Genomic DNA, 23,596 nt, shown 5'->3' with positions numbered 1-23,596 from the left:
TGGTTCGCACAGCGCAGCAACACAGCAAAGGGATACAGCATCAAGGAAAACCACACCGTCACCTCTCTGCTGGGAAGCGCTGAGCAAAGGCGAGTCCCCAGGCAACGTGGCCGATTTGATCGGCACAAGGCATGCAAGCTCCACCTGCCAGTCGTTCTCAGACTCCTTACTGGTGAGCAACGCAGTTGAGGAGCCTCCCTGGCCGGCAGGGAGGGAGAGGAGCTGCTTCCTTTGAAACCCGGGAAATTTACAGGATATCAACAATCCGGGACAGCAGCGGAAAACGGCGCTGGAATAAGGGAGTTTCTCGCCAAATAAGGGAAGGTTGACAGCTATGATTCCCAGTGCTGTTTTTCTAGAAAATGAGGTGCTGGAACTCACCATGAACTCCTCCCTTGTTCTCTTATAATGCAATGGTGCTCACCTGAGAGGTGCCGGAACTGAGTTCCTGTGAGTTCTGGCTAAAAAAACCCCTCTGCATCTTCCTATAGTGAGGAGGACAGATCAGGTGAGTTATGTAGCTGCTGTCCAAGTATTAACTGGTGCTGGGCAAATTCAAGGCCCCTGCACTCCCTTGTGGTTCATTATCTTTAATCCATGCTTGGAACGTACAACCTTCAAATAGAGGATTGTCCTCTCTAATGCAGCACACAGGGCTACCCTAGCCTGTGTAGTTCTGATGCCACAATTATGGAATGCCCCACAGCAGGGCAAAGGTCTCTTCAGTTCAATTCCTACTCACCTCACCGGCAATGGAAGTATCTGCCAAGCCATACAGGGAAAGGTAAACATTATGCTGCTGTAAGATAGATTTTGAACGTAGTGGACCATTTTTGAATCATGCTGCACCTTGAGCGCACCTAGCCCCAATGAGGACAAGCAATTGGAAGTTTAGGTCTTTATTGGCGAAACATTTGATCACATCAGGTCCTAAGGTACAAGGGATCTATGCTAGGATTGACACATGTCCTCTTTTGGGGGTCCTACATGGCCATCCAGGGCAGGGTGGGATTTTACATTTTAAACCAAAAGTCCTGGATTTTGGTTTTAAAAAAAGAAGTGCATGGGCAGCTCTGGCTCTGGTGTGAGGAATGCCTGCTTCTTAAAACCCGTAAGGCTTCATGTACAAACAGCTCTCACAATAGAAGTTCCAGTTGCATATGAAGCCCTTTTTCTTTCACACTTTGGAATTACCATGATGAAATCCAGTCCTTGTACAGCAGAGAATCGTTTCTATCAGTATGGACCTAGGAACCATTCTGATATAGTGTGCAATAATGTGAATTATACATACAGCATTCTTCACTTAAAGGTTGTGAAGATACGCAAAGAAACACAAGTGTTCTCACAAGTTTAAATAACTTTATTTTTAACATTACACAAGGATGAAGGTCTTCGTAAAAAAAAACAAAAAACCCAATGGGATTAAGTACCAAGAGTAACAAGGTAGAATATATACATTCAGATCCTTCAACATTAAGCACTGAGCAAATGTTTGCACAAGGGGAAACATCCCTCACAATGTACCACACTTTTCACAAAATTCAGCATTTCGATGTCAGGATTGCGTAAGTCACAGATACCAATTAGAAGGCACAGATTGGAAGGTATCCTTGCTGTGTATTGCCCAAATCTCATCCAAGTGTATACAACTGAGCAGACCTTTATATGAAGAATGGTCAGCTGATTTGGGCCCAGTGACAATACTCCCTCTTCCATGTGGCACATTGTGTTGCCAGCTGCAGCCCTGTGGTCCCTGGACATTTTAGGTCAGGTTATAAACTAGAAGATTTTCACAATCTGCTGCAAGCTGGTCCTGTACTATTTCTATTAAAACGCTCAACACTATTTGTTACTAGATCCATTCCTACCGAATATGTATTAAACACAAATGTCCACTGTACTTTGGGACCATATAACCATCAGGAATAAACATTTTCTAGTACATAGTAAAACTATATTTCAATACAATACTTGTTCCCAAAAGCATGTGCCTGTGTGCTTATGGCTCCAGCAGGAGCAAAGAGACATGAAGCCTCTTAAAATAAAGTTTTTAAAAAGCAATTTGGTTCATTTATGTGAGATATACTAGCTTAAAAAGGATGCCCAAGTATCTAAATGCTGGTTTTACACGCAAGAAGTTTGCCTTTACAGACTTTATGCTCCAGCTATGATGGAGCCACAGATATGTGAAAACACCACAGGCCCTGAAGATTTTAGATATGGTAGACAACAGTTCCTCCCCTTTCAATCAAGTCTCCAGTTGTTTTAGTCTGCAGCAGAAATCATATTGCAGTAATTCTGACTATTCGCATCTTCCAGCAATTTATGCAGCAGCATAAACAGAATCTTTTGTGACCGAGGAAAGTGTCGTCTGACTTCAGAAACTGTTCATACAGATAGAGAAACTGGAACCAAAACAGGCACAGCGAGACATTGCACACATACAGCTTTGTGCTAAGCCTCTCTTATAGAGAAACATGTGGTCATCCAGATACCTTTGGGCTCCCAATGGCCATCCGTGCGGAGGATGGGAGTCGAGTCCAAGCACACTGGGAGGGCCAGATTCCCTATGCCTGCCCTACTTATTCCTCCTAGTTGGTTTGAGCTACAAGGCAATACATTCAAAAGCTGCTCAAGAAAGCCACCGATTAGGTTAAACTGGTTCCTTCACATCTTTCCAGCTTTCTTATTCACATGAGCTTGAGCTCGAAGAATGTTAGGGGTTTCCTCCATAACTCTGACAAGCAAGTTATCAATGTAGTCTTCCAGCTCCCGCACCTGCTGATCTCGCTTTGCAATCACATCTTTCTGCTTCAAGACCAGCTGGATCAGCTCGCTGTGTGTCAGCTGGCCATAAGCGTAGGCGGGATCTGAAGGATCATATTTCTTTAGGAAGGAAGAATGAACAGGTTAAAGTCATTTTGATATCAAGCACTGTTGCAAGGGTGGCGTCAAAGGATCAGAAGAAAGGTATAGAAACCTTTGGTTTCAGGGATTACTGGGGAATCCCAGGAATGATGTCAGAGCAAAGAGGTCATCTGTCAAAGCATCTTAAAAGCTACTGAAGATTCACAAAAAAACTAGAATTTCAGGATTTGCCACTGAAATTGTACTTTTATGGCATGCAGACAAATGTGCATACAAGGTTTCTGTACACCTGCCTTCAACTATTTCTTCCCAGTAATAAACATGGAAAAGTGAAGATAAGACCCTCCTCATAACATGCAAAAAGTACTAAATAAATACAAAGCAGCAGCAGTAGTGGTTGTTTCAGTTAAGTGATAATAATTCAGGTTTTGTGCTCCAACACCAAACAGATCATTTGCAATATTAGTTGGAGGCAGTAAATCACTAAACCTTGCTTATCTGAAAACAAAAATCCCTTTCAGGCCAAAGTCCTTTGGTGAAGATAGCAAATTTTGAGCCTGGGGAATTCATACCCACTCACAGATCTAAACTTGTGTCAGTAAAAGGCTCAGAAAATTGCCCAGATCGGTAGGATAGCAGGGGCAGGGGGAATCGTACACCTAGAAAACTTGAACACATTTCTGTCTCCAAACGACCATACCCCTTTGCAGTTTGTCTAATCCCGCCAATAAATTTACAAGCTTCCTAACTCAGGGCACAGACCACCCAATTAGGTTTTAAAATATAGTAAGTCTTAAAATACCTTTATATCGGCTTCATTTTGGTTATCCAAGATCTTTGATGTTATGCTCTGTTTTTTTGCAGATGATTTGCAATCTCCACTCCTGGACAAATCTCCAGAAACTGCAATATTTTCAGTACCCTGGGGATAATCACTCAGCTGCTCATCATCCGATTCCACTTCTGGAATAACAGAAAGGGTGCTGGGTTTGAAGCGAAGCTTGTAACATCTGTATAGATAAAGAACAGCAAAGGTTCAGCATCAGGGGCTTAAATATTTCCTACCCACCCTTTTCCCACAAGGTCTCAGGGTGTGTTACGTATAAAATAGTTAATTTTCAGTTCCAGCTAAACAGAGTCAGGTTCTCCGTGTAAGCAAAATGCCAGGTAGGTCTGGAGACTGATATTAGTGGCATTTAGCCAGCAAAGTCCATTTTCGAAAAAGAAAAGAAAAAGTAAAGGGGTAGAGGAAGAGAAGAAATAGCCTATTTTAAAAGGAGAGCATGCTGTTATGAAATAATTTATCCATATTACCACATGATTCTCAGAAATAGTTACTTTGGAAGCATCATGCAAAGATTTCTAAAATGCTAAGGACGTCACTCCTGGAACAGAGGGTCTCTACAGATCTGTGATCAGAAACTGGTAGCTGGCATGCTACCAGTATGTTGGGCATTTTCCCAAGATGTCTAGAAAAAGTTTGTTTTCTCATCCAAGTGAATATACACAGACATACTAACACAGGCATAGGCAAACTCAGCCCTCCACATGTTTTGGGACTACAACTCCCATCATCCCTGACTACTGGTCCTGTTAGCTAGGGATGATGGGAGCTGTCATCCCAAAACATCTGGAGGGCCGTTTGCCTATTTCTGTACTAACAGAAGATATAATTATAGCTAACACGCATCTTATGTAGTAGTTACATTCCTGGCCACTGCACATAAAAGCAAAATCGTGTAAAGCCAGGAACCCTCAGAACCAGGTGTCTCGCTTATCTGGTTCTCGGCAGGCAGCATGAGGGCTCTAGGATGCTACTCTGTAATGTTTCCTCCACTCTCCATTTATTTGTTTGTTTGTTTGTTTGTTCTGCTCCACCCCCCGGCCCAAATCAGCAATCACGTAGGCAAAATAAGCATTGTGAGTTACCTATATTTCAATTTCACCTTTTCTGTCACAGGACTTCAAAGCTAGATTAAGTGTGTCATGTGTCACATATTTACAGACTTTGTCTATAGCTTCATGGTTCTCAGTTAAGTCCTTGGAAGTGTTGTTCAATAAAGGGGATTACATTCTCTGCTAGACATCATTCCATCCTAGAGGCAGAAGAGGGACTGACTCGCTCTCTTTGCGCTCCCCTTGCAAGAAAGTGGATCATCTTTGTTCTGAAGGCAACATACATTGCCATTTCTCTCCTTTCAAGAAGGCTAGAGACAGAAACCCTACAAATAACCTGCAGAGTTACTAATCAACTGAAACCTACACAGGGCATCCCTGCCCTATCAGGAGGAAAGTTCTTACTCACCCTGTAAAGTAGATATTTTCTATGACATACAATGAAAACCGCTGGGTGGCAATAGCCTTAAAGCATCTCAAGATCTCAAAATTCAATTGAGAAGATCATTTCTCAAGACTAACCTGGGCTTGACGAGTTTGGTCTGAGATGGTTTCACAGAAGCTGAGTTTTTTTCTGGCTTCTCTTCTGCTGAGATGTTTTCATCAAAAGGGTTCAAGGATGCCTTTGTGATTTGGAGGTCCGCAGTGCTGCTCTTATCTGAGCTATGACCTCTTCTGTGACCCTCATTTGTGGAGGGTTCTGAAAAGAAAGAAATCAGCATCAGAATAGTGAAAGCACAAGTCCCAATACTACTGAAAATACTAATACCTAATCCAGCCCTAGATCAACTGATGGCTCTTAACAACAGCAGTACACTGAGGTTGGGGACAACTGAGACCCACCTGCATCCTACTCATTTACAACTAATAGGCACAATCATGAAAACATTTCTGTTTCTTCACAGCTTCCAAGCACTACCTTTAAATAATACAAGAAGTCCAGCTTTAACCATTATAAAGAAAAAGTAAAAAATGGCACATTTTACTACTTAGGACACTTTGTAAATTACACAACTGTTAAAACATTTGAGAATAAGGTCTTGAACTTTGATTTTTTTCTTTTCTTTCTCATTTGACTCTTCCTCACCGTCAGCCGGGGAGTGACTAATGCTAGGAACAATAGCTGAAGCTGTATCTGGCAATCCATTGCCTCGTTTCCCCTTTAGCTTGTCTTTCAGCTTGCCAAATGGTGTCCGTGACTTATCTTTCGTGGACAGATCCAACATGCTGGCTGTCATGTTGCTCCTCATGAATTGGATATCCACCTCAATCTCACCTCTCTCTTTTTCCTTCTTTCCTGGTTTGGAGTGAAGCTTGTACCATCTGTATAAATAAAGAACAGCAAAGGTTCAGCATCAGGGGCTTAAATATTTCCTACCCACCCTTTTCCCACAAGGTCTCAGGGGTGCCTCGCAAGACGAAATTAATCCGTTCCGCGAGTCTCTTCGTCTTGCGGTTTTTTTGTCTTGCGAAACACGGCTATTAGCGGCTTAGCGGCTATTAACGGCTTAGCGGCTTTAAGAAAAAGGATAAAACTCGCAAGAACTCGCAAGACGTTTCGTCTTGCGAAGCAAGCCCATAGGGAAATTCGTCTAGCGAAGCGACGCAAAAACCGAAAAACCCTTTCGTCTTGCGCATTTTTCGTTTTGCGAGGCATTCGTCTTGCGGGGCACCACTGTAGTTAATTTTCAGTTCAAGCTAAACAGAGTCAGGTTCTCCGTGTAAGCAAAATGCCAGATAGGTCTGTAGACTGATATTAGTGGCATTTAGCGAGCAATTCCAATTTCACCTTTTCTGTCACAGGACCTCAAAGCCAGATAAAATGTGTCGTGTGTCACATATTTACAGACTTTGTCTATAGCTTCATGGTTCTCAGTTAAGTCCTTGGAAGTGTGGTTCAATAAAGGGGATTACAATCTTGTAATAATTATAAGCACCCTCACAAAACAAGTGTTTCTCCAGAATTGCTTTCTGGGGCCTCCCCCAGAGGATCAATGAGAACCATGCCAGGAAAGGGTTGATTTTGTTCTGTAAATTTATCCATTGTTCAGGGCAATGGGTTCCTCCAAATATTCATATAATTTTGCAGCAAGACACAGGAAAGTCTCTGCTACTAAGCCGAGTCCCATGATCGCTTAACAGCTCCACCTAACCTGTGCTGTTATGCTCTGGTATCATGCAACATCAGCAGGCCTTACTAGTTCATGAGTTATGGTATAACACAGCATGATCTTGTCCATTTAAGGTTATGCCATGAAGCCATCTGCGTAAAAGGTATCAACAGTCAGAGGAACTCTGTTTCGGCACTAAAACCCAAGATGCATGCCTTCTTAGTGTGTCTAACCTTCTTACTCCCTGAAAGGCACCACATGAACCAAGACAAATTCTGCCGAACAGTCTTGAACGGAGCTGGATACAGGAGAGGATACAGAGCTAGAAAGAGAGAAAATGAGAACGTTTTAATGGCAGGGTTTGTTCTACAATAGCTATGGAAGCAGGCACCAGTGGAAAATTACTATACCACATTATTTATTTTATCAGTATTTATATTTGAATCTATTGCTCTTCAGATGTGAAACTCAAATATCATTGCTGGCCAATAGAGCTATGTCCACAACAGCTCACCTGACAGTACTAGATAAATTGCTTGAACAGCACAATGTGGCTTAAAAGCTACCTAGGAACCTGGATTGAATATTGCTTTTGCAATGAACTTACAAAGTGGTTATATTACACAAATCAGGATAGGAATAATACTAATCTGCATTACAGGCTTGTTTGTAAAGCCTTTCCTTCTCCAAGATAACCATGCCCAGCTTTTTCAACTGTTCCTCATAGGACTTGGTTTCCAGACTCCTCACCATCTTTGGAATATGCTGTAGTGCAGGGGTGCCAAACGTGACCCACCAGTCCCATTTGCCCATGAGGCCATTCTGGAGAAGCCACGCTCACCTGCCCAATAAGGGTTGCCATTAAAGTAGGCTCCCATTCAACCATCGCTCCTACTGTCCAAGCTGCAGCTCATTGAAGGCTTACAAAGGGCTTTGAAAGCAATTCTGTGAAGCTCCTTTGGATCTCTGACATAAGAGAAGGAAAGAAGCAATGCAGGGAGGCTTACAAGGCATAACACTGCCAAAGCCCCTTGCACTCTGGAACCCCAACCTGGAACCCTACACAATTTATGTTGGCAGGTAGTCAAGACAACCCACTTGCCAACATTTTGATGTCACAATGGCAGAATGTGATGTACATGCTGGTTGCCCCACCCACACGTCAAAGTTTTTGGCCCCCCACAGCAAGAAAGATTCCTGCTCTAGTTTGTCTATCTCCTCCTTAAAATGCAGCAACTGGAACTGGACAAAGTACTGAACCCGAATAATCCTACACTGACCACAACACTCTGGCGCATTTCCTCTCTCCCTTTGAAGTTAAAGCATACCCTTATCCTCATTCCTTCAGAAGTCCTGCTATAACTCCCTAAATAAAGAAGGAGCGAACATCAGATGCAACGGGTCATATTTAGGAGGCCTCTCTGGGCAGCGCCTGGCACCAGCCCCCTCCCTCCACGCATGTAGACTGCCCCTGGCAGCAGGAGCTCCACCGAGGCCCCTCGCTCGTCAGCTCGCTCTCCCCTCACCGTGTGCATGTAGGGACAAAAATTAACTAAGCAGCTCCATTAATCAGAGCGACTGACTCACCACCTATCTTGTGACACGGGTCTGATGTTCAGGAACCACCATACCATGTTCTATAAAGAGATGCTTGCAAAGCCACAAGTTTTTCTTCTTCTAGATCTAGGTTTAAAGCATGCATGTCTGAAACAACTTCCAATTAGATTTTCACACTTCTCTTCCACTCTCCCATGCCTAACTATGAGGACCATAAGTAGACCAGACAAACATTAATTCAAGTCAAACACCAACTCAAAGAGGTATTTGTTGCTCAGGCTGGCTGACTGCCTCCACCCAACCCTTCAAGAGTGGATACTACTTCTCACCCAGAGATACGCCAATCTTTACACCAAAAGTTGTCCTAAATAGCATGCAAACCACTGCAATGTGGCCACTTCCTATACCTTTTCTCAGAGTTGAAGGAAAATAATCACACAACCTCGCCAACTAGTTACTAGTGGTCCCTACCAGTAACCAAAGTTATCCAGGCCACCCAAACCTGTCTTCAATTATTACCACAGTAGGGTGGAAGGAGCCATGCCTGAAGGATGCGGGAGATTCTTAGTGGGACAGGAGAGCTGGGGGGGGGGGCGGGAATCACATCTGGGAACCAATGAATCCCTTTGCTTCAGACAGTACATAGGTAGACAAGTCTAAAAAGCCCAGGACACAAATTTTCACAATCCTCTAGTGGTTATGATGGCTCACTTTCAGAGCTCTGCCATCACCGGCGATCTCCGGCATTGAATGTGTTGGTCTCGTGTGGGGCACCAAGGAGAGCTTGGCTGTCTGGCTGGTGTACCGACCACCCAGCACACCTGCAGCCACCCTGTCAGACCTGCTGGAGGTGGTGGCAGGCTGGGCCTTGGAGTTCCCAAACCTACTGGTTTTGGGAGACTTCAATGTCCATGCCGATGCCGCTCCCTCCTCACAGGCTCTGGACCTAGTGACTTCCATGGCAACACTAGGGCTCTCCCAGGTTGTTTTGGGCCCTACCCATCAAGCAGGCCACACGCTGGATCTGATCTTTGGGGCTGGCATAGATGTGATCATGCTCCCTGCTGTGGAAGTGCCATGGTCTGATCACTATGCTCTGAAAGCCAAGATTGACTTCCCGCTCCTCCCTGGCTCGGGTGGCGAACCTATTTGGGCTCCTCCGCGAAAACTGATGGATCCTGATAGATTCCGACAAGCCTTGCGGAACCCTGCTCCTCCTGGCGACTCATTAGATGACCTTGTTGAGGACTGGAATAACCGGCTCTTGGCAGCCATTGATGAGATCGCACCTAAGCGCCCTCTGCGACCCCGTCGAAACCGGGCCCCTTGGTTTACTGAGGAGCTCCGGAAAATGAAGCGGGATCTCAGACGGCTAGAGCGAGTATGGCGACGGACTCGTGACAGAGCCTCAAGAACATCTTATAGGACGCTTATGAAAGCCTATGAGATGGCTATGAAAGCTGCTAAGAAATCTTACTTTGCAGCTTCCATTGCATCCGCTAGCTCTCGCCCGGCACAACTTTTTAGAATAATTAGGTCAATAACGTCCTTAAGAGGACAATCAAATTTAAGCACAAATTCGACCCACAGCTGTGAGGCATTTGCGAGTTTTTTTGCGGATAAAGTCCTATTGCTCCGCCGTGACCTCCCTGCCAATTTAGATACAGTGACTGAACTGGAGGCCCCTCGAATGACTTCAGGTCCAGTGTTGGACCATTTCGATCGGATACTCCCTACTGATGTGGATAGATTCCTCCAAGTTAGTAGGCCCACCACCTGCCTCCTTGATCCGTGCCCGTCTTGGCTGATTAGGGAGTGTCCAGATGTTGCGCGGACCCCTCTGGTTGAAATTATCAATTTGTCCCTTGACACGGGGACATTCCCAGGGGAACTGAAGGAGGCAGTGGTGTGTCCACTCTTAAAAAAAACTTCATTAGATCCCTTAGACCTATCCAGTTAACCGCCCAGTTTCAAATCTCCCATACCTGGGTAAGGTAATTGAGAGAGCGGTTGCTGAGCAGCCTGGTAGGTTTCTGGAGGAAACATCGGCATTAGATCCATTTCAGTCCGGTTTCCGTCCTGGTTTTGGGACGGAGACGGCTCTGGTTGCCTTAACAGACGATCTCCGTAGACAACTGGATCAAGGCGGGTCAGGACTGCTGATCCTTTTAGATTTGTCAGCAGCCTTTGACATGGTCGATCATGATCTTCTGGACCACCGCCTCGCAGACGTGGGGATACAGGGCATAGCCCATAACTGGTTGTGCTCTTTTATCTCTGGTCGGGGACAGAGGGTGGCACCAGGGAGGAAAATGTCGCCGCACCACTCCTTGGTGTGTGGAGTGCCGCAGGGCGCAATTCTCTCCCCAATGCTTTTTAACATCTTTATGCGCCCCCTTGCCCAGATTATCCGGAGCTTTGGGCTGGGCTGTCACCAATATGCTGATGACACTCAGCTCTATCTGCTGATGGACGGCCACACCGACTCAGCCCCAAACACATTGACCAGATGCTTGGAAGCTGTGGCTGGATGGTTTTGTGGGAGCCGATTGAAACTAAATCCTTCGAAGACAGAGGTCCTATGGCTAGGTCGGGATGGCATGGGGATGAGGGACCAACTCCCTTCTCTTGCGGGGGCCCAATTAGTGCCATTGCCTTCCGTTAAGAGTTCGGGTGTAATCCTTGAAGCCTCCCTTTCCATGGAGGCGCAGGTTACAGCAACAGCCAAGGCGACATTTTTCCACCTTCGCCGCATAAAGCAGTTGGTCCCTTACCTTTCCCGCCCTGACTTGGCCACAGTGATCCATGCGACGGTCATCTCCAGGCTTGACTACTGTAATTCGCTCTACGCGGGGCTGCCCTTGAAGCTGTCCCAGAAACTCCAGCGGGTACAGAATGCTGCAGCAAGGCTCCTCATGGGGTCTCTGCCATGGGAGCATATTCACCCAGTGCTTTTCAAGCTGCACTGGCTCCCGGTGGAGTACAGGGTCAGATTTAAGGTGCTGCTTTTGACCTTTAAAGCCCTTCACGGCCTAGGACCCTCGTACCTCCGGGACCGCCTCTCCTGGTATGCCCCACGGAGAGCCTCAAGGTCCATAAATAACAACACCCTAGTGGTCCCGGGCCCTAAGGAAGTTAGATTGGCTTCGACCAGAGCCAGGGCCTTTTCAACTCTGGCTCTGGCCTGGTGGAACGCTCTGCCTCATGAGACCAGGGCCCTGCAGGATCTGATTTCTTTCCGCAGGGCCTGTAAGACAGAGTTGTTCCGCCTGGCCTTTGGCTTGGAGCCAGTTTGATTCCCCCCCTCCCCCCCCTCTCTCTCTCTCTCTTTTCCCCTTCTTTTCCTTCTCCTCCTGCGATGAGGCTACATTTTAATATTTTAATGTTCCATTATTTTAATTGTTGTGTTTTATTTTTGTTTTTAAGTTTGTAATCATTCATCTTGTTTTTATTATTGCTTGTAAGCCGCTCTGAGCCCAGCCTTGGGTGGGGATGGCGGGGTATAAATAAAAAAATATTATTATTATTATTATTATTATTATTATTATTATTATTATTATTATTTACCAGAAGTAATGTATTTAGCATTAACTTTGGAAGTGTAAACTCTATTCTTACCAAACTAAGCCTCCTAGAGCAAAATATGTATCAGAAGGCTATTGCTTGCAAGCCTATCTGAATCACTTGCAGCTTCGAGGTCACAGGCACGCTTGAGCCTTGCTAAACATCTCCTTTTCTTCTGGAGTCCGGATATACTGCTCTATCTCACTGTCTAAAATGGGCTCATCCCCAGTGATAGCAGAATCTTCAAGGCTTAGCTCAGGAGTTCGTAGCCTCTTTGCGGGGTTCAAGACGCAGGGTGGGAGCAAAGCTTTGCGCTTGCTGAACTTCTGCTTCTCTCCTGAAAGGGAGGCCTCTTCTACTGTTGCAGCGCTCTCACCTATTAGCTGCAGTGGCGCAGCTGCTGAGTTTTCTAGGTCACGGTCTTCCGTAGTATCCACGATGCGGAAGGCAGCCTGTAGAAGCACACGGCGGTGCCGCAGAAGGTCACCAATGTACTTTGCCACGCTCCGACGGTCCACTTTCAGCACTCGCAACCAGCCCAGCTGAGAAGCCATTTGCAGGAGGATGTTATGCAGCTCCTTCAGTCTCTGGTGGGCTGGCCGGGGAGCCTCCATACCAGCAAGCTTACAGAACTGAGAAAGGGGGCAAGTGAGGCGATCGACAGGCCGGAGAGACTGCCAAGCCAGGAAGGCTGCTGCTGTCACTATGGGGATGGGGTGCCGGCCGGTCACCAGCCACGTGTCGCTGGCAAGTTCCACCATCTGCATAGTCCTTGCCACCAGCTGCTCCTTTTCTTCCACAAACTTAGTCGGGACGCTGGGTGAATTCTGGAAAATCTTGAAGCTGGAAAGATGAAAATCAAACAAGCCATTTAGATAGACTGCCTTGGGTTGGGAGATGTGGCAGGATGGAGAAGACAAATAGATGAAAGAGGGACATGAGCAAAATAAAGCATCCTGTCAAAGGGCAAAGGGCAGAAGACCCAGCATTTTCCAAGGACACCAAAAAGGCAAGCTGAGCAGCTTGAATCCAAAAGGCAAGCACCTTCCATTAACCAGCACTATGTGGACAGGGCTGAATTTACACTCTTCCTAACTTGTGCTCAACAAAATTCTGTTTGTTGGCTTCTTGCCCTTAATAATAATAGGAAGGATTTCCAAGCAATTACGGGATTGGTAGCAGGAGCAGAATTCACAATTCTGAAAATTATTTGTTTAAAAAAGGAAGTTTGCTGCCACTGTGGCTAAAGAGAAAAGCCTGGAACTGCCTGAAGTGCCTCAGATGAAATCTCAGAAATCAGGGAGTTGGAGTATACATGCACATATGAAAATACCCATTTCTCCCATGATGGAAGCACACAGCACACACAGGGTTCCTACATCCAAGCACTGACCTCATCCATCCCTGCTGAACTTTAAGAAGCTTGCTGTTTCATCAGCCTTCCAATCAATATACCACACAGTCCATAAGATACTTGTAAATTCTGTCTCTGAAATATGGAAATTGCACACCAACTTTGAGAAGTATTGTCAAGGAAAGGGCATAAGAACTTCAACATACCTGTTGAGGTGGGTTTTCACCATATCCATCAAGCTGAGAGTAGGCACATCCAGTACCAGTTCCTTCAGGAAGCGTAGATAGGTCTTTGCAAACAACTCCTTGTCTCCATAGAGCAGCAGGCAGACTGTGCCCATGGTCAGGGGCCAGTTGTGCTGGCAGCAGGTCACAAAGACGCAACAGCCCACAAGCATCTCCTTCTTCTCCAAGCTGACTAAACTGAAGCAGGGACGTTTGATTGCCTGCTGGTAATAGGACACGGCTGTATCTTCAAACAGAGAAGGAAGCCGCAGAACTTTGCAGAGATCTCGAACATGTTGGACTCCTGTGGGGGAAAATACCACAGCAGTACTTAAGAAATGTTTCCACATAGACATTTATCAGTGACAAATCTAACCGCAGGGTAGGTCTTTGCCTGTATGAAGCTGCCCATATACTAAGATAATCTGTGGAGGCTCTGTTTCACATGCTCCCACTTTCAGAGATTAGATGGGTGGCAATCATGGAAAACATATTTTCAATTGTGGTAGTGTAACTGGAGTGTCCAAACCAAGCCTACTTTGGCTTTTTTATATATATATATATATATATATATATGCTTTCGCCTAGACACCCCAACTTTTACACGGGAAGACACCCGAGGACACCAAAACCTGCATATATATATATATATATATATATATATATATATATATTACGGAGAACTTTTTTAAATGAAAGTCTTTGGGGGCTCTAATTGAGAATGGCTGTTAGTATTGCTGTTTCAACTTCATAGTTGATTTTAATTTGGCTTTTAGGTATGTATTGATTTTTATTTTTTGCAGCTGTACACACAATTATAATGGCCATTTAATGGTAATGGAAACAGACTGGTCCAGGGTTAACCAGTCTGTCAATGATTCAGCTGAGATTTGATCAGATTTGATCAGGCAATCAAACTGAACTCTGGACTCTATGCACCTCCAAAACTCTAAAATAGGTTGTTTTGATTTTGGTCCCACAGCAAATAGGTAAGACTGTATTAAAAATGCAAATTTCTCTTTGCTTTTAGAAAGTGAAACAATGCAGCTCTTGTGGATGACAGGCACATTAATTTCCACAAAGCATGAAAAGAGTAATGCAGAATACGTACTTCGCTGTACACAACGGCTCGTTTGCTCATTCTGACCAGTACTCCGTGAATATGTGACTTCTATGAGATAAAAACACAGATATCAGCCAAACTTTGGTCCAAGCTCTCAAACATGCACCCATTTTTAAACTGTTGAATGGTGTAGGGCCTGTTTATATTTGAGAACTGCTTGCAAGTCGTATCTCAAATCCTATGTCTTTGTAAGATACAAAGAGTTTTCAGCTATTTTGCTATTCTTAGCCACACCTTGTAAATGTTCTTCATCAGCATATGTGGTTGTGAGAAGCCCCTCAGTCAGAATGAAGCCACAGTCTACGCACACCAGCTGGTTCTGAGCATAATGAGAGTCCTCTACAATTTCCAAGGAGCCACAGTCTGGACACTTCTTTTGGCTCGACATCTTAGCAGCCTGAAAGCATAAATCAGGTCCACAGTTGGTCACTGATATTTTGGTATTATTTAATTAGAAGAAGAAGAAGAGTTTGGATTTGATATCCCGCCTTTCACTCCCTTTAAGGAGTCTCAAAGCGGCTAACATTCTCCTTTCCCTTCCTCCACCACAACAAACACTCTGTGAGGTGAGTGGGGCTGAGAGACTTCAAAGAAGTGTGACTGGCCCAAGGTCACCCAGCAGCTGCATGTGGAGGAGCGGGGAAGCGAACCCGGTTCCCCAGATTACGAGACTATTGCTCTTAACCACTACACCACACTGGCTCTCCATGTATTACATTTACCATATATCCCACCTGTCCTTTGAAGAGCTCAAGGTGGTATAATGGTTCTCTTGCCACCCAATTTTTATTCTCACAACAACTCTGTGAAATTAGTTGGTTGTATTACTACTACTGGGACGCGGATGACGCTGTGGGTTAAACCACATAGCCTAGGACTTGCTGATCAGAAGGTCGGCTGTTCGAATCCCCATGACGGGGTGAGCTCCCATTGCTGGGTCCCTGCTCCTGCCCACCTAGCGGTTCGAAAGCACGTCAAAGTGCAAGTAGATAAATAGGTACCATTCCGGCAGGAAGGTAAACGGCGTTTCCATGCGCTGCTCTGGTTCACCAGAAGGGGATTAGTCATGCTGGCCACATGACCCGGAAGCTGTACGCCGGCTCCCTCGGCCAATAAAGCGAGATGAGCACCGCAACCCCATAGTCGGTCACAACTGGACCTAATGGCCAGGGGTCCCTTTACATTTATTACTACTACTACCACTACTACTACCATTATTATTAATTCCAACTGGTTAGGTTGATACTATTCTTTGAACCACTCTGAAAGCCCTGGGTATAGGATGGTATATAAATACCATCCTATACCCAGGGCTTTCAGAGTGGTTCAAAGAATAGTATCAACCTAACCAGTTGGAATTACCCACAGAATTGTTGATTTTTTAAATCATTTACTAAGTATTAAAGTATATCAAATTCTATTCGAAAACCACAGTTACTGCCGGGATGTTAGAAGACATAATAGGGCAAAAAGTATGGAGAAGACAGAAAAATGAAGTATTTTTATTTCCCTCAAAATCAAGGTGTCTCCTAGCTTGAAGGCCTACCATACTCTCACATTTGAAAAGTATCATCATAAAATCAGTCTGAGGATTCAGCATTGCATTTCTGAAAAGAGCTACAAAGACTACCAGAGATTTGTGGGGGCTCTGTCTTCAGTTCTGATATGCAGAATGCAGCTTTGATTAGGAGGGGAAGGAAACGCTCTCAAAGTACTCAGCTCAAATTACATTGTCATTGGAAACTACTGTATTAAAAGACTGTTGGTGGGGGTGGGGTGTCACAGTTTGTCCAAAACTGGAGGAAGCCAGGATGTGGGGCTTGCGGTTTTTCCTCTCGCATTTGAAGCATCACCAGCATTTCCATTAGAGTTTGGTGCTAAGAAAACACCTAGCACCACAAACACTTTTCTGGTGGCCTGGCAAGACTTGCCCCACAGCCATTCGCTAAACAAATGCTTCTTAATTTTTAAAAAGGGCACGGAGACAAAGATGTTGTGGAAAGCTCCTCCTTTGTTTCCCCAGAGGCTCCTAAAGGCAAGTGAATAACGCCAGAGCAACCTGGAGTGCGGGAAAGGGGAAGAGATGTGAACTGCTGGCTGGTTAGGGGACACAGAAAAAAGAGGGGGAAACTGACTTGTGTGATTTCGATAATGGTAATGTAAAAATTGGGGTTTGGCTTTTGCTGCCCAACACCCCCATGGGACTCTGAGTCCCCTAAATTCATGATCGGCCAGAGAAGAAGGGATGGAGGCAGAATCCAGTGGAAAGCAAGGCAGATATTTATTTTTCTGTTGCAACAGAGTCCCCTCCTTCCAAGGAGGGAGAGACCATCAACAAAAGTGTGCAGGAACCTTGACATTGCCCAACCCCCTTAGCCAAAGACCACCCCAGAATCGTCATACATAGATCATAGGAGGCGGTCTACAGCAGAAACCCTGCCTACCAGGATACCTGATAATGGTCGCCGACTGCATTACCTGGGCAGCCTGGTCATTCTTTCGTGATGGTTACTACTTTAGTTCCTGAAGCCAGGTCACAGGCTCACCCTATTCATACACAAATAGACCCTTAAGGCAGGATTTGCAAGCGAAAAGGCAATGGGGAGGCTTTCCCTATTTGCCTCCCTCACTGCAGAGGAGTATTTGAGGTCATTGAGAGTCAAAAGGGTCTCAGGATTGCTCTCCCGTACTATTTCAGACACATGGTTTAAATATATACATATGTGTGCATTTATCCATATTTAGTCTATATTTGAAGCCATAGAATTCTTATAACAATGGAGAGGAGGAGGAGGATTGCTGGCGGTGCTCACAGAATCAGCGGTAGCTGGAAGGGGGTTTCTGCCCACGCCACTCGCGGGTTGCAGGCCCTCCAAAAAAATCCCCCCACCCCCCCAAAAAACCCCCGGCCTGGCTCCTAGACAGCCTCCCAGGAGCCTCTTTCCCCCTTTACGCGGGCTGACTTACCTTCTCGCCGCCGCTTTCGCAGCACCGGAAAAAGCCGGGGGAGCTTTTTCAAGTGGGCACACGCTCCTTCCGGGCAATCCCCATGGCAACGGGGCAATCGGGCCCAGACGCGCTCCAACGCTAAGCGGCCTCCGGAAAGAAACAAGGGAGCGCAGGACAAAGGTTCCGCCGGAGCCGCTCAGCTCGAGGGCGTTAGAGATGCGGCGAGCCAGCCTTTTCGCAAAGGCTGGAGCATTTGGGTCTGGACTGAGGGGTTGTCAGATCAACGGGAATGAGCTGAAGTTCCAGCCTTTTAAGCTCCTTTTCTCGGAGTTTATTCTTGGAATTTAATAAAAAATATATATTAAAAAACAACACCAGGAAAGCTGAAGACTTCCTTTTCCATCTTTGTAGTAAAACGTCTATTAGCAGCCTCCCTTTACCTCATTTTCACCCCATCTTTCCTGATCTTTCCTTTGCATTTTTCATTTAAAATAAGTTCCCCTTGGAATACTTGTAGATTTTTGAGTGGGTGAGACACCAGTTCCTTATGTAATAGGGGGAAATGTTAATATCAACACTTAGGACTGGAGACATACTCTGCAAATCTAGCCATGTTGACTCAGGTTGTAGCCTTAAACTGGATTCAACCAAAATCTACCTTTCTGTGACTTAAATCTAGTCTTGCCCTCTTGGGAAGCAGAGACCAAGTTTCTGCCCTATTCTTTTAGGGTGTTTCAAGAGTGCTATGTCAAAATACTGTCATGTTCTGGATAGAACAATCAGACCGATCATTTAGCACTTTGATAATAGCTTCAGTGCTGTGCAGTTCCGCATGCTGTGGTTGTGAAACTGAACCACATTTCCCAGACCTGATAAAATAATCCTAGCAGCATAATGCTTCCACTTTGGGGGAACTGATGTTTATTAACAGTCAAACAGCTAAAACCTAAACCATTTGGTAAACCTAAAGCATGGGTAAACAACAATTCTTGCAACAGCAAGTGGAACCTGAAAGTTTTACTGTGTGGTTGCGATTGCACAACTGTGCTATATGGGACCTGTGGCATCTCCAAGAGAAGTATTACCAGACACTCTCTTCCATTCCTAGCCTAACTTGCACAAGCCCTCAACCTTCAGCAACCCTCATAGAAAGGAATGGAGGACTATAGAAACTTACATATGCACACACCATATACAGTTATGAACCATGCACTGCACACAAGGGAATTTAATGCTACGTTATTATGAACAAAATATGGATGAGCAATACTCAAACCAGCAGATGGCGTCCTTACTTTACACTTGGTGCTCTCCCTAAAAGTTGCTACATCACATTTCTATAAATTTGTCCATTGGACAAAGGTGTTAACCAGCTTAAATCTGATTTTGGTTGCAGCAGGGGACCCCAAAATTCCAAAATACAACAAATTCAAAAACGTTCTCATTTAAGCAATGCTTGAAATCTTGGAGGGCAGGGGGACAAGGGACAAGATTTTTTGAGGTTATAGGTGGAGAGGCAGTTTTGCACCAGTCCTGGCCTCTTCTGATAAACAGAAACACAATTATGCGAGCAACAGCAAAAAAGCAATGTGTTGTATCCAACATTAGACCTACTGAGAGTAGGCCCATTGAAACGAATCAATATGACATACGGTATTCCCAGCGTAGCTGTCAACTTTCACATTTGAAAATAAGGGATCAGCATCCAAAAAAGGGGATCAGCATCCAAAATAAGGGATCAGCATCCAAAATAAGGGATCAGCAGCCTCACCTGTCCCAGGCACTCCTGTCTTCCACTGCTTCCCACAGTTTGGTCAAACTCATGCTGGTAGCTTCGAGAACACTATCCAACCATCTCGTCCTCATGGTTCAATGTTACTAGTGAGCAAAGCTACCCAGTCAGGATTTGAATCTTGGTCCTAACTTTTGGTTTGTGTTATTTAAAAAAAAAATATTTATTGAGGTTTTGCAAAGACATAAATTTACCAAATACAAAAAAAAAAATATGAAAAGAAAAAGATAGGAAAGAAGAAAACATACAAAAATACATACAAAATAAAAAATAAAAATATAAAATACAAAAAACGAATAGATAAAAAAAGAATTAAAAACAAATCCATTTTTTATAACTTAAAACTCCTTAACTTGTTTCCTTGACCTCCTCACACCTCCCCTTGTATTCCCATTTACATAATCAAATCAGCAAATCCTTACCCACTTTCATTTATCTTAACTCTATATCTTAACATATTATAACTCTATATTTTCATCCATTATCAATTCATTTTTGCATATTCTTATTACCTTTTTTGCTAATGCCACTTATTTTCAATCCAACATCATTTTAGCATTCATTAATTTTACAATGTTTCTGCAGATAGTCTTAAATTTCTTCCAATCTTCTTCCACCAACTCCAGGTCTCGGATTCTGCCAGTCATTTCCGCCAATTCACCTTCATCTGCCACTCTTCCAGGGTGGGTAAATCTTGTGTCTTCCAATACTTTGCAATAAGTATTCTTGCTGCTGTTGTTGCATACATAAAGAAAGTTCTATCCTTCTTTGGCACCAATTGGCCGACTATGCCCAGGAGAAAGGTGTCTGGTTTCTTCAGAAAGGTATATTTAAATACCTTTTTCATTTCATTTTAGATCATGTCCCAGAAAGCCTTAATCTTTGGGCACATCCACCAAAGGTGAAAGAATGTACCTTCATTTTCTTTACATTTCCAACATTTATTATCGGGCAAATGATAGATTTTTGCAAGCTTGACTGGTGTCATGTACCACCTGTATATCATTTTCATAATATTCTCTCTTAAGGCATTACATGCCGTAAATTTCATACCGGTGGTCCACAACTGTTCCCAGTCAGCAAACATAATGTTATGACCAATGTCTTGTGCCCATTTAATCATAGCAGATTTAACCGTTTCTGTTAAGTTGTGGGTTGACATAACAGACGGCACAGCGATTTCTCCAAGTAGCTCTTTATTTTGTAAGCTGGAATAGAACTGACTGCAAACAGCTCAGCCGGCCTGCTTTTATAGGCAGCCGGCTGTCAACATTGTAGCAACAACAGCCCAGAGTTTCCCGCCTAAAATAACTGACGCGGACCTGAGTGAAAACTATCTACAGACCTGAGTGAAAACTATATACAGTATCCCCCTGCTGGCCCAGGGTGAAACCTCACTACATAACACCCCTCCCCACCGAGATAAGGCGTTAGTTACAATCGTAATGGTTTCCTTATATACAGCACTACGCGTAATGGTTCAATTAGGCACAAAAGCATATCGGTTACATTTCCCATACTTAGACCAACAGTGATACCTGTCCAACAACATAGTCCTTTAAATAAGTTGGGCGCTTGGAAACTCTGCCAGACCGCCGGGGACTGGTAGCCAAGTCTGGAGGGCCACCCAGTTCTTGCTGAGGCTGTGGTGCGACCCTAGGTGGCGTTGGAACCAAGTCCCCTGGATCCGCTGCTGTGGGTGGAGTGGTCTGAGTCTGTGGTAAGTCTGGCAGACCCTCTGAAGCGGCTTGGTTCGGCTCCACGCTGGCAGTTTGCGAGGGAGGTGTTGGTGGGGCCTCGCCATCTGTATGTGTCTCTTCTTGAGCCGCAAGCGCAGTTGGGGGCACCACGGTAGTGTCCAAGTCCCCAACCCTGCGCCTAAGCTGGTCTATGTGCCGTCGCCACAAGCGTCCGTCTTCGAGTGCCACCTGGTATGAGCGAGGTCCAGTGACTCCCACTACTGTGGCTGGCACCCAAGGAATGTCCCCCACATAGTTCCGGGCAAAGACCTGGTTTCCTGGGACAAATGACCGTGGCGCGTTGGCACAGCCTGGGGGTTCAGCCACGGCAAAGTCCGGGTGTAGCCGGTCGAGCGGTGACCTGAGGCGGCGGCCCATAAGCAGTTCAGCAGGACTCCGCCCTGTGGCCGCATGAGGGGTGATGTGTTGCACGAACAAGTATTCGGCGACCCGCTCATGCCAGTCTCCCCGGTCCAGGCGCGCCAGTGCCTCTTTTGCCGAGCGCACCATTCTTTCCACTTGCCCATTGCTGGATAGATGAAAGGGTGCCGTTAGGGCATGGCGGATGCCCAGTCCCAAAAGATACCGCTCAAACATGCCTGACGTGAACTGCGGTCCATTGTCAGAGACAAGGACATCAGGACACCCATGCGTTGCAAACAGGCCTCGCAGCACCCGGATGACGGCTTCTGTAGTGGTGGAGGGTATCAGGGCAACCTCCAGCCATTTGTAATAGGCGTCCACCACTACCATAAAGGTCCAGCCGTGAAAGGGGCCAGCCAGATCGATGTGCACCCTCGACCAGGGTGTCTTTGGCGTCTCCCAGGTGTGTCCCTTAGCTGCCGGTGGTGCAGGCCTCGACTCTTGGCACGCTTGACAGGCGGACACCCAGGCAGTGATGGCATCGTCCATATTAGGCCACCAGACGTAACACCGAGCCAATGCCTTCATTTTGACAATTCCCGGGTGGCCAACGTGCAGAGCCTCCAGGACGCGCTGACGGAGTCCCTGGGGAATCACGACGCAGTCTCCCCACAGCAGACAGCCGCGATGAGCTGAGAGTTCATGTTGTCTGGTTGCGAAGGGCTGGAACTGCGTATTCCATTTTAACAGCAAGTTATACATTCTTGACAGTATCTTAGTTTTGGGATCTAACAGTTCTGTTTCCAATTTTGATTTTTCCACCTGGAAGCCATTTTTTTTGTCCGAATTATAGGCCTCTCTTATTTGATAATAATGAAGCCAGTCTCGCTCTTTATCTTTTAATTTCTCAAAACTCTGCAATTTCAATTTGTCTCCTTCTTGTTCCAATATTTCCCAATATTTCGGCCATTTGGACTCCATATTGAGCTTTTTCTGAGCCTTCGCTTCCATTGGTGACAACCACCTTGAGGTCTTGGTCCTAACTTTTGGGGTTAAGTTTCTATTTAGCTGTCCCATTAATACTGACAAACCGTATCTCCCATTCATCTCTCAGATCCCCTTGTAAATCTAAAGTACTGACATCCTGCGTAAAAAAATTCCCTAATTACACATTGTGTGAAGGTAAGTGTGTGAAGCTACAGCATTCCTACTATCAGCTTAAGTGACACATTCTCTCTCTCTCTCTCTCTCTCTCTCTCTCTCTCACACACACACACACAGTAGAGCCCCTCCGACCCAAAGCAGAAAGCCCAGCCAGCAGCCAAACGAAGCCTCAAGCGGTGGTTTGCACAGCGCAGCAACCCGGCAAAGGGATACAGCAGCAAGGAAAACCACACTCTCACCTCTGGGCTGGGAAGCGCTGAGCAAAGGTGAGTCCCCAGGCAATGCGGCCGATTTGATCGGCACAAGGCATGCAAGCTCCACCCACCAGTCGTTCTCAGACTCCTTACTGGTGAGCAACACAGCCGAGCAAAGCAGTTGAGGAGCGTCCCTGGCCAGCAGGGAGGGAGAGGAGCTGCTTCCTTTGAAACCCGGGAAATTTACAGGATATCAACAATCCGGGACAGCAGCGGGAAATGGCACTGGAATAAGGGAGTTTCCCGCCAAATAAGGAAAGGTTGACATCTATGATTCCCAGTGCTGTTTTTCTAGAAAATGAGGTGCTGGAACTCACCATGAACTCCTCCCTTGTTCTCTTATAATGGCAACAGTGCTCACCTGGGAGGTGCCGGAACTGAGTTCCTGTGAGTTCTGACTGAAAAAACTCCTCTGCATCTTCCTATAGAGAGGAGGACAGATCAGGTGAGTTGTGTAGCTGCTGTCCAAGTATTAACTGGTGCTGGGCAAATTCAAGGCCTCTGCTCTCCCTTGTGGTTCATTATCTTTAATCCATGCTTGGAATGTACAATCTTCAAATAGAGGATTGTCCTCTCTAATGCAGCACACAGGGCTACCCTAGCCTGTTTAGTTTTGATGCCACAATTCTGGAATG

At 45.4% G+C, this 23,596-nt stretch overlaps 3 protein-coding genes across 4 annotated transcripts in view; all 3 read right to left on the bottom strand.

Annotated features, from left to right (window-relative positions):
- LOC310832095 (beta-4C adrenergic receptor-like) overlaps positions 1–23,596 on the bottom strand; it is a 685,807-nt gene that overhangs the window by 527,335 nt on the left and 134,876 nt on the right. The gene's annotated exons all lie outside the window — the stretch shown is intronic.
- Positions 1–23,596, bottom strand: part of RAB11FIP1 (RAB11 family interacting protein 1) — a 60,426-nt gene that overhangs the window by 15,634 nt on the left and 21,196 nt on the right. The window contains exons 4-7 of one of the 2 annotated variants that reach the window (XM_083713439.1): positions 6,044–6,090; positions 5,290–5,467; positions 3,674–3,881; positions 1,343–2,889 (exon numbers count right to left, since the gene is read on the bottom strand). In XM_083713439.1, coding sequence (XP_083569565.1) covers positions 2,671–2,889; positions 3,674–3,881; positions 5,290–5,467; positions 6,044–6,090 — 652 coding nt within the window. In that variant the 3' untranslated portion in view covers positions 1,343–2,670. Of the gene's footprint in view, positions 1–1,342; positions 2,890–3,673; positions 3,882–5,289; positions 5,468–6,043; positions 6,091–23,596 lie in introns of those variants that run through there. The other variant, XM_083713438.1, reaches the window with a different exon arrangement.
- On the bottom strand, positions 7,093–17,872 carry LOC310832133 (transcription factor IIIB 50 kDa subunit-like). Its single transcript, XM_083713699.1, has 6 exons — positions 17,668–17,872; positions 14,935–15,097; positions 14,689–14,748; positions 13,560–13,881; positions 12,054–12,842; positions 7,093–7,200 (listed from the first exon to the last, which is right to left on the bottom strand). The coding sequence occupies exons 2-5, from the start codon at positions 15,086–15,088 to the stop codon at positions 12,134–12,136; spliced, it is 1,245 nt and encodes a 414-aa protein (XP_083569825.1). The 5' UTR covers positions 15,089–15,097; positions 17,668–17,872; the 3' UTR covers positions 7,093–7,200; positions 12,054–12,133.

The sequence above is a fragment of the Podarcis gaigeae genome (genome assembly GCF_964106915.1).
Source record: "Podarcis gaigeae genome assembly, chromosome: 15".
In the NCBI taxonomy this organism is placed as follows: Eukaryota; Metazoa; Chordata; class Lepidosauria; order Squamata; family Lacertidae; genus Podarcis; species Podarcis gaigeae.
The sequence above is the reverse complement of the archived record's forward strand: the minus strand, read 5'-3'. Positions and strand labels throughout refer to the sequence as shown.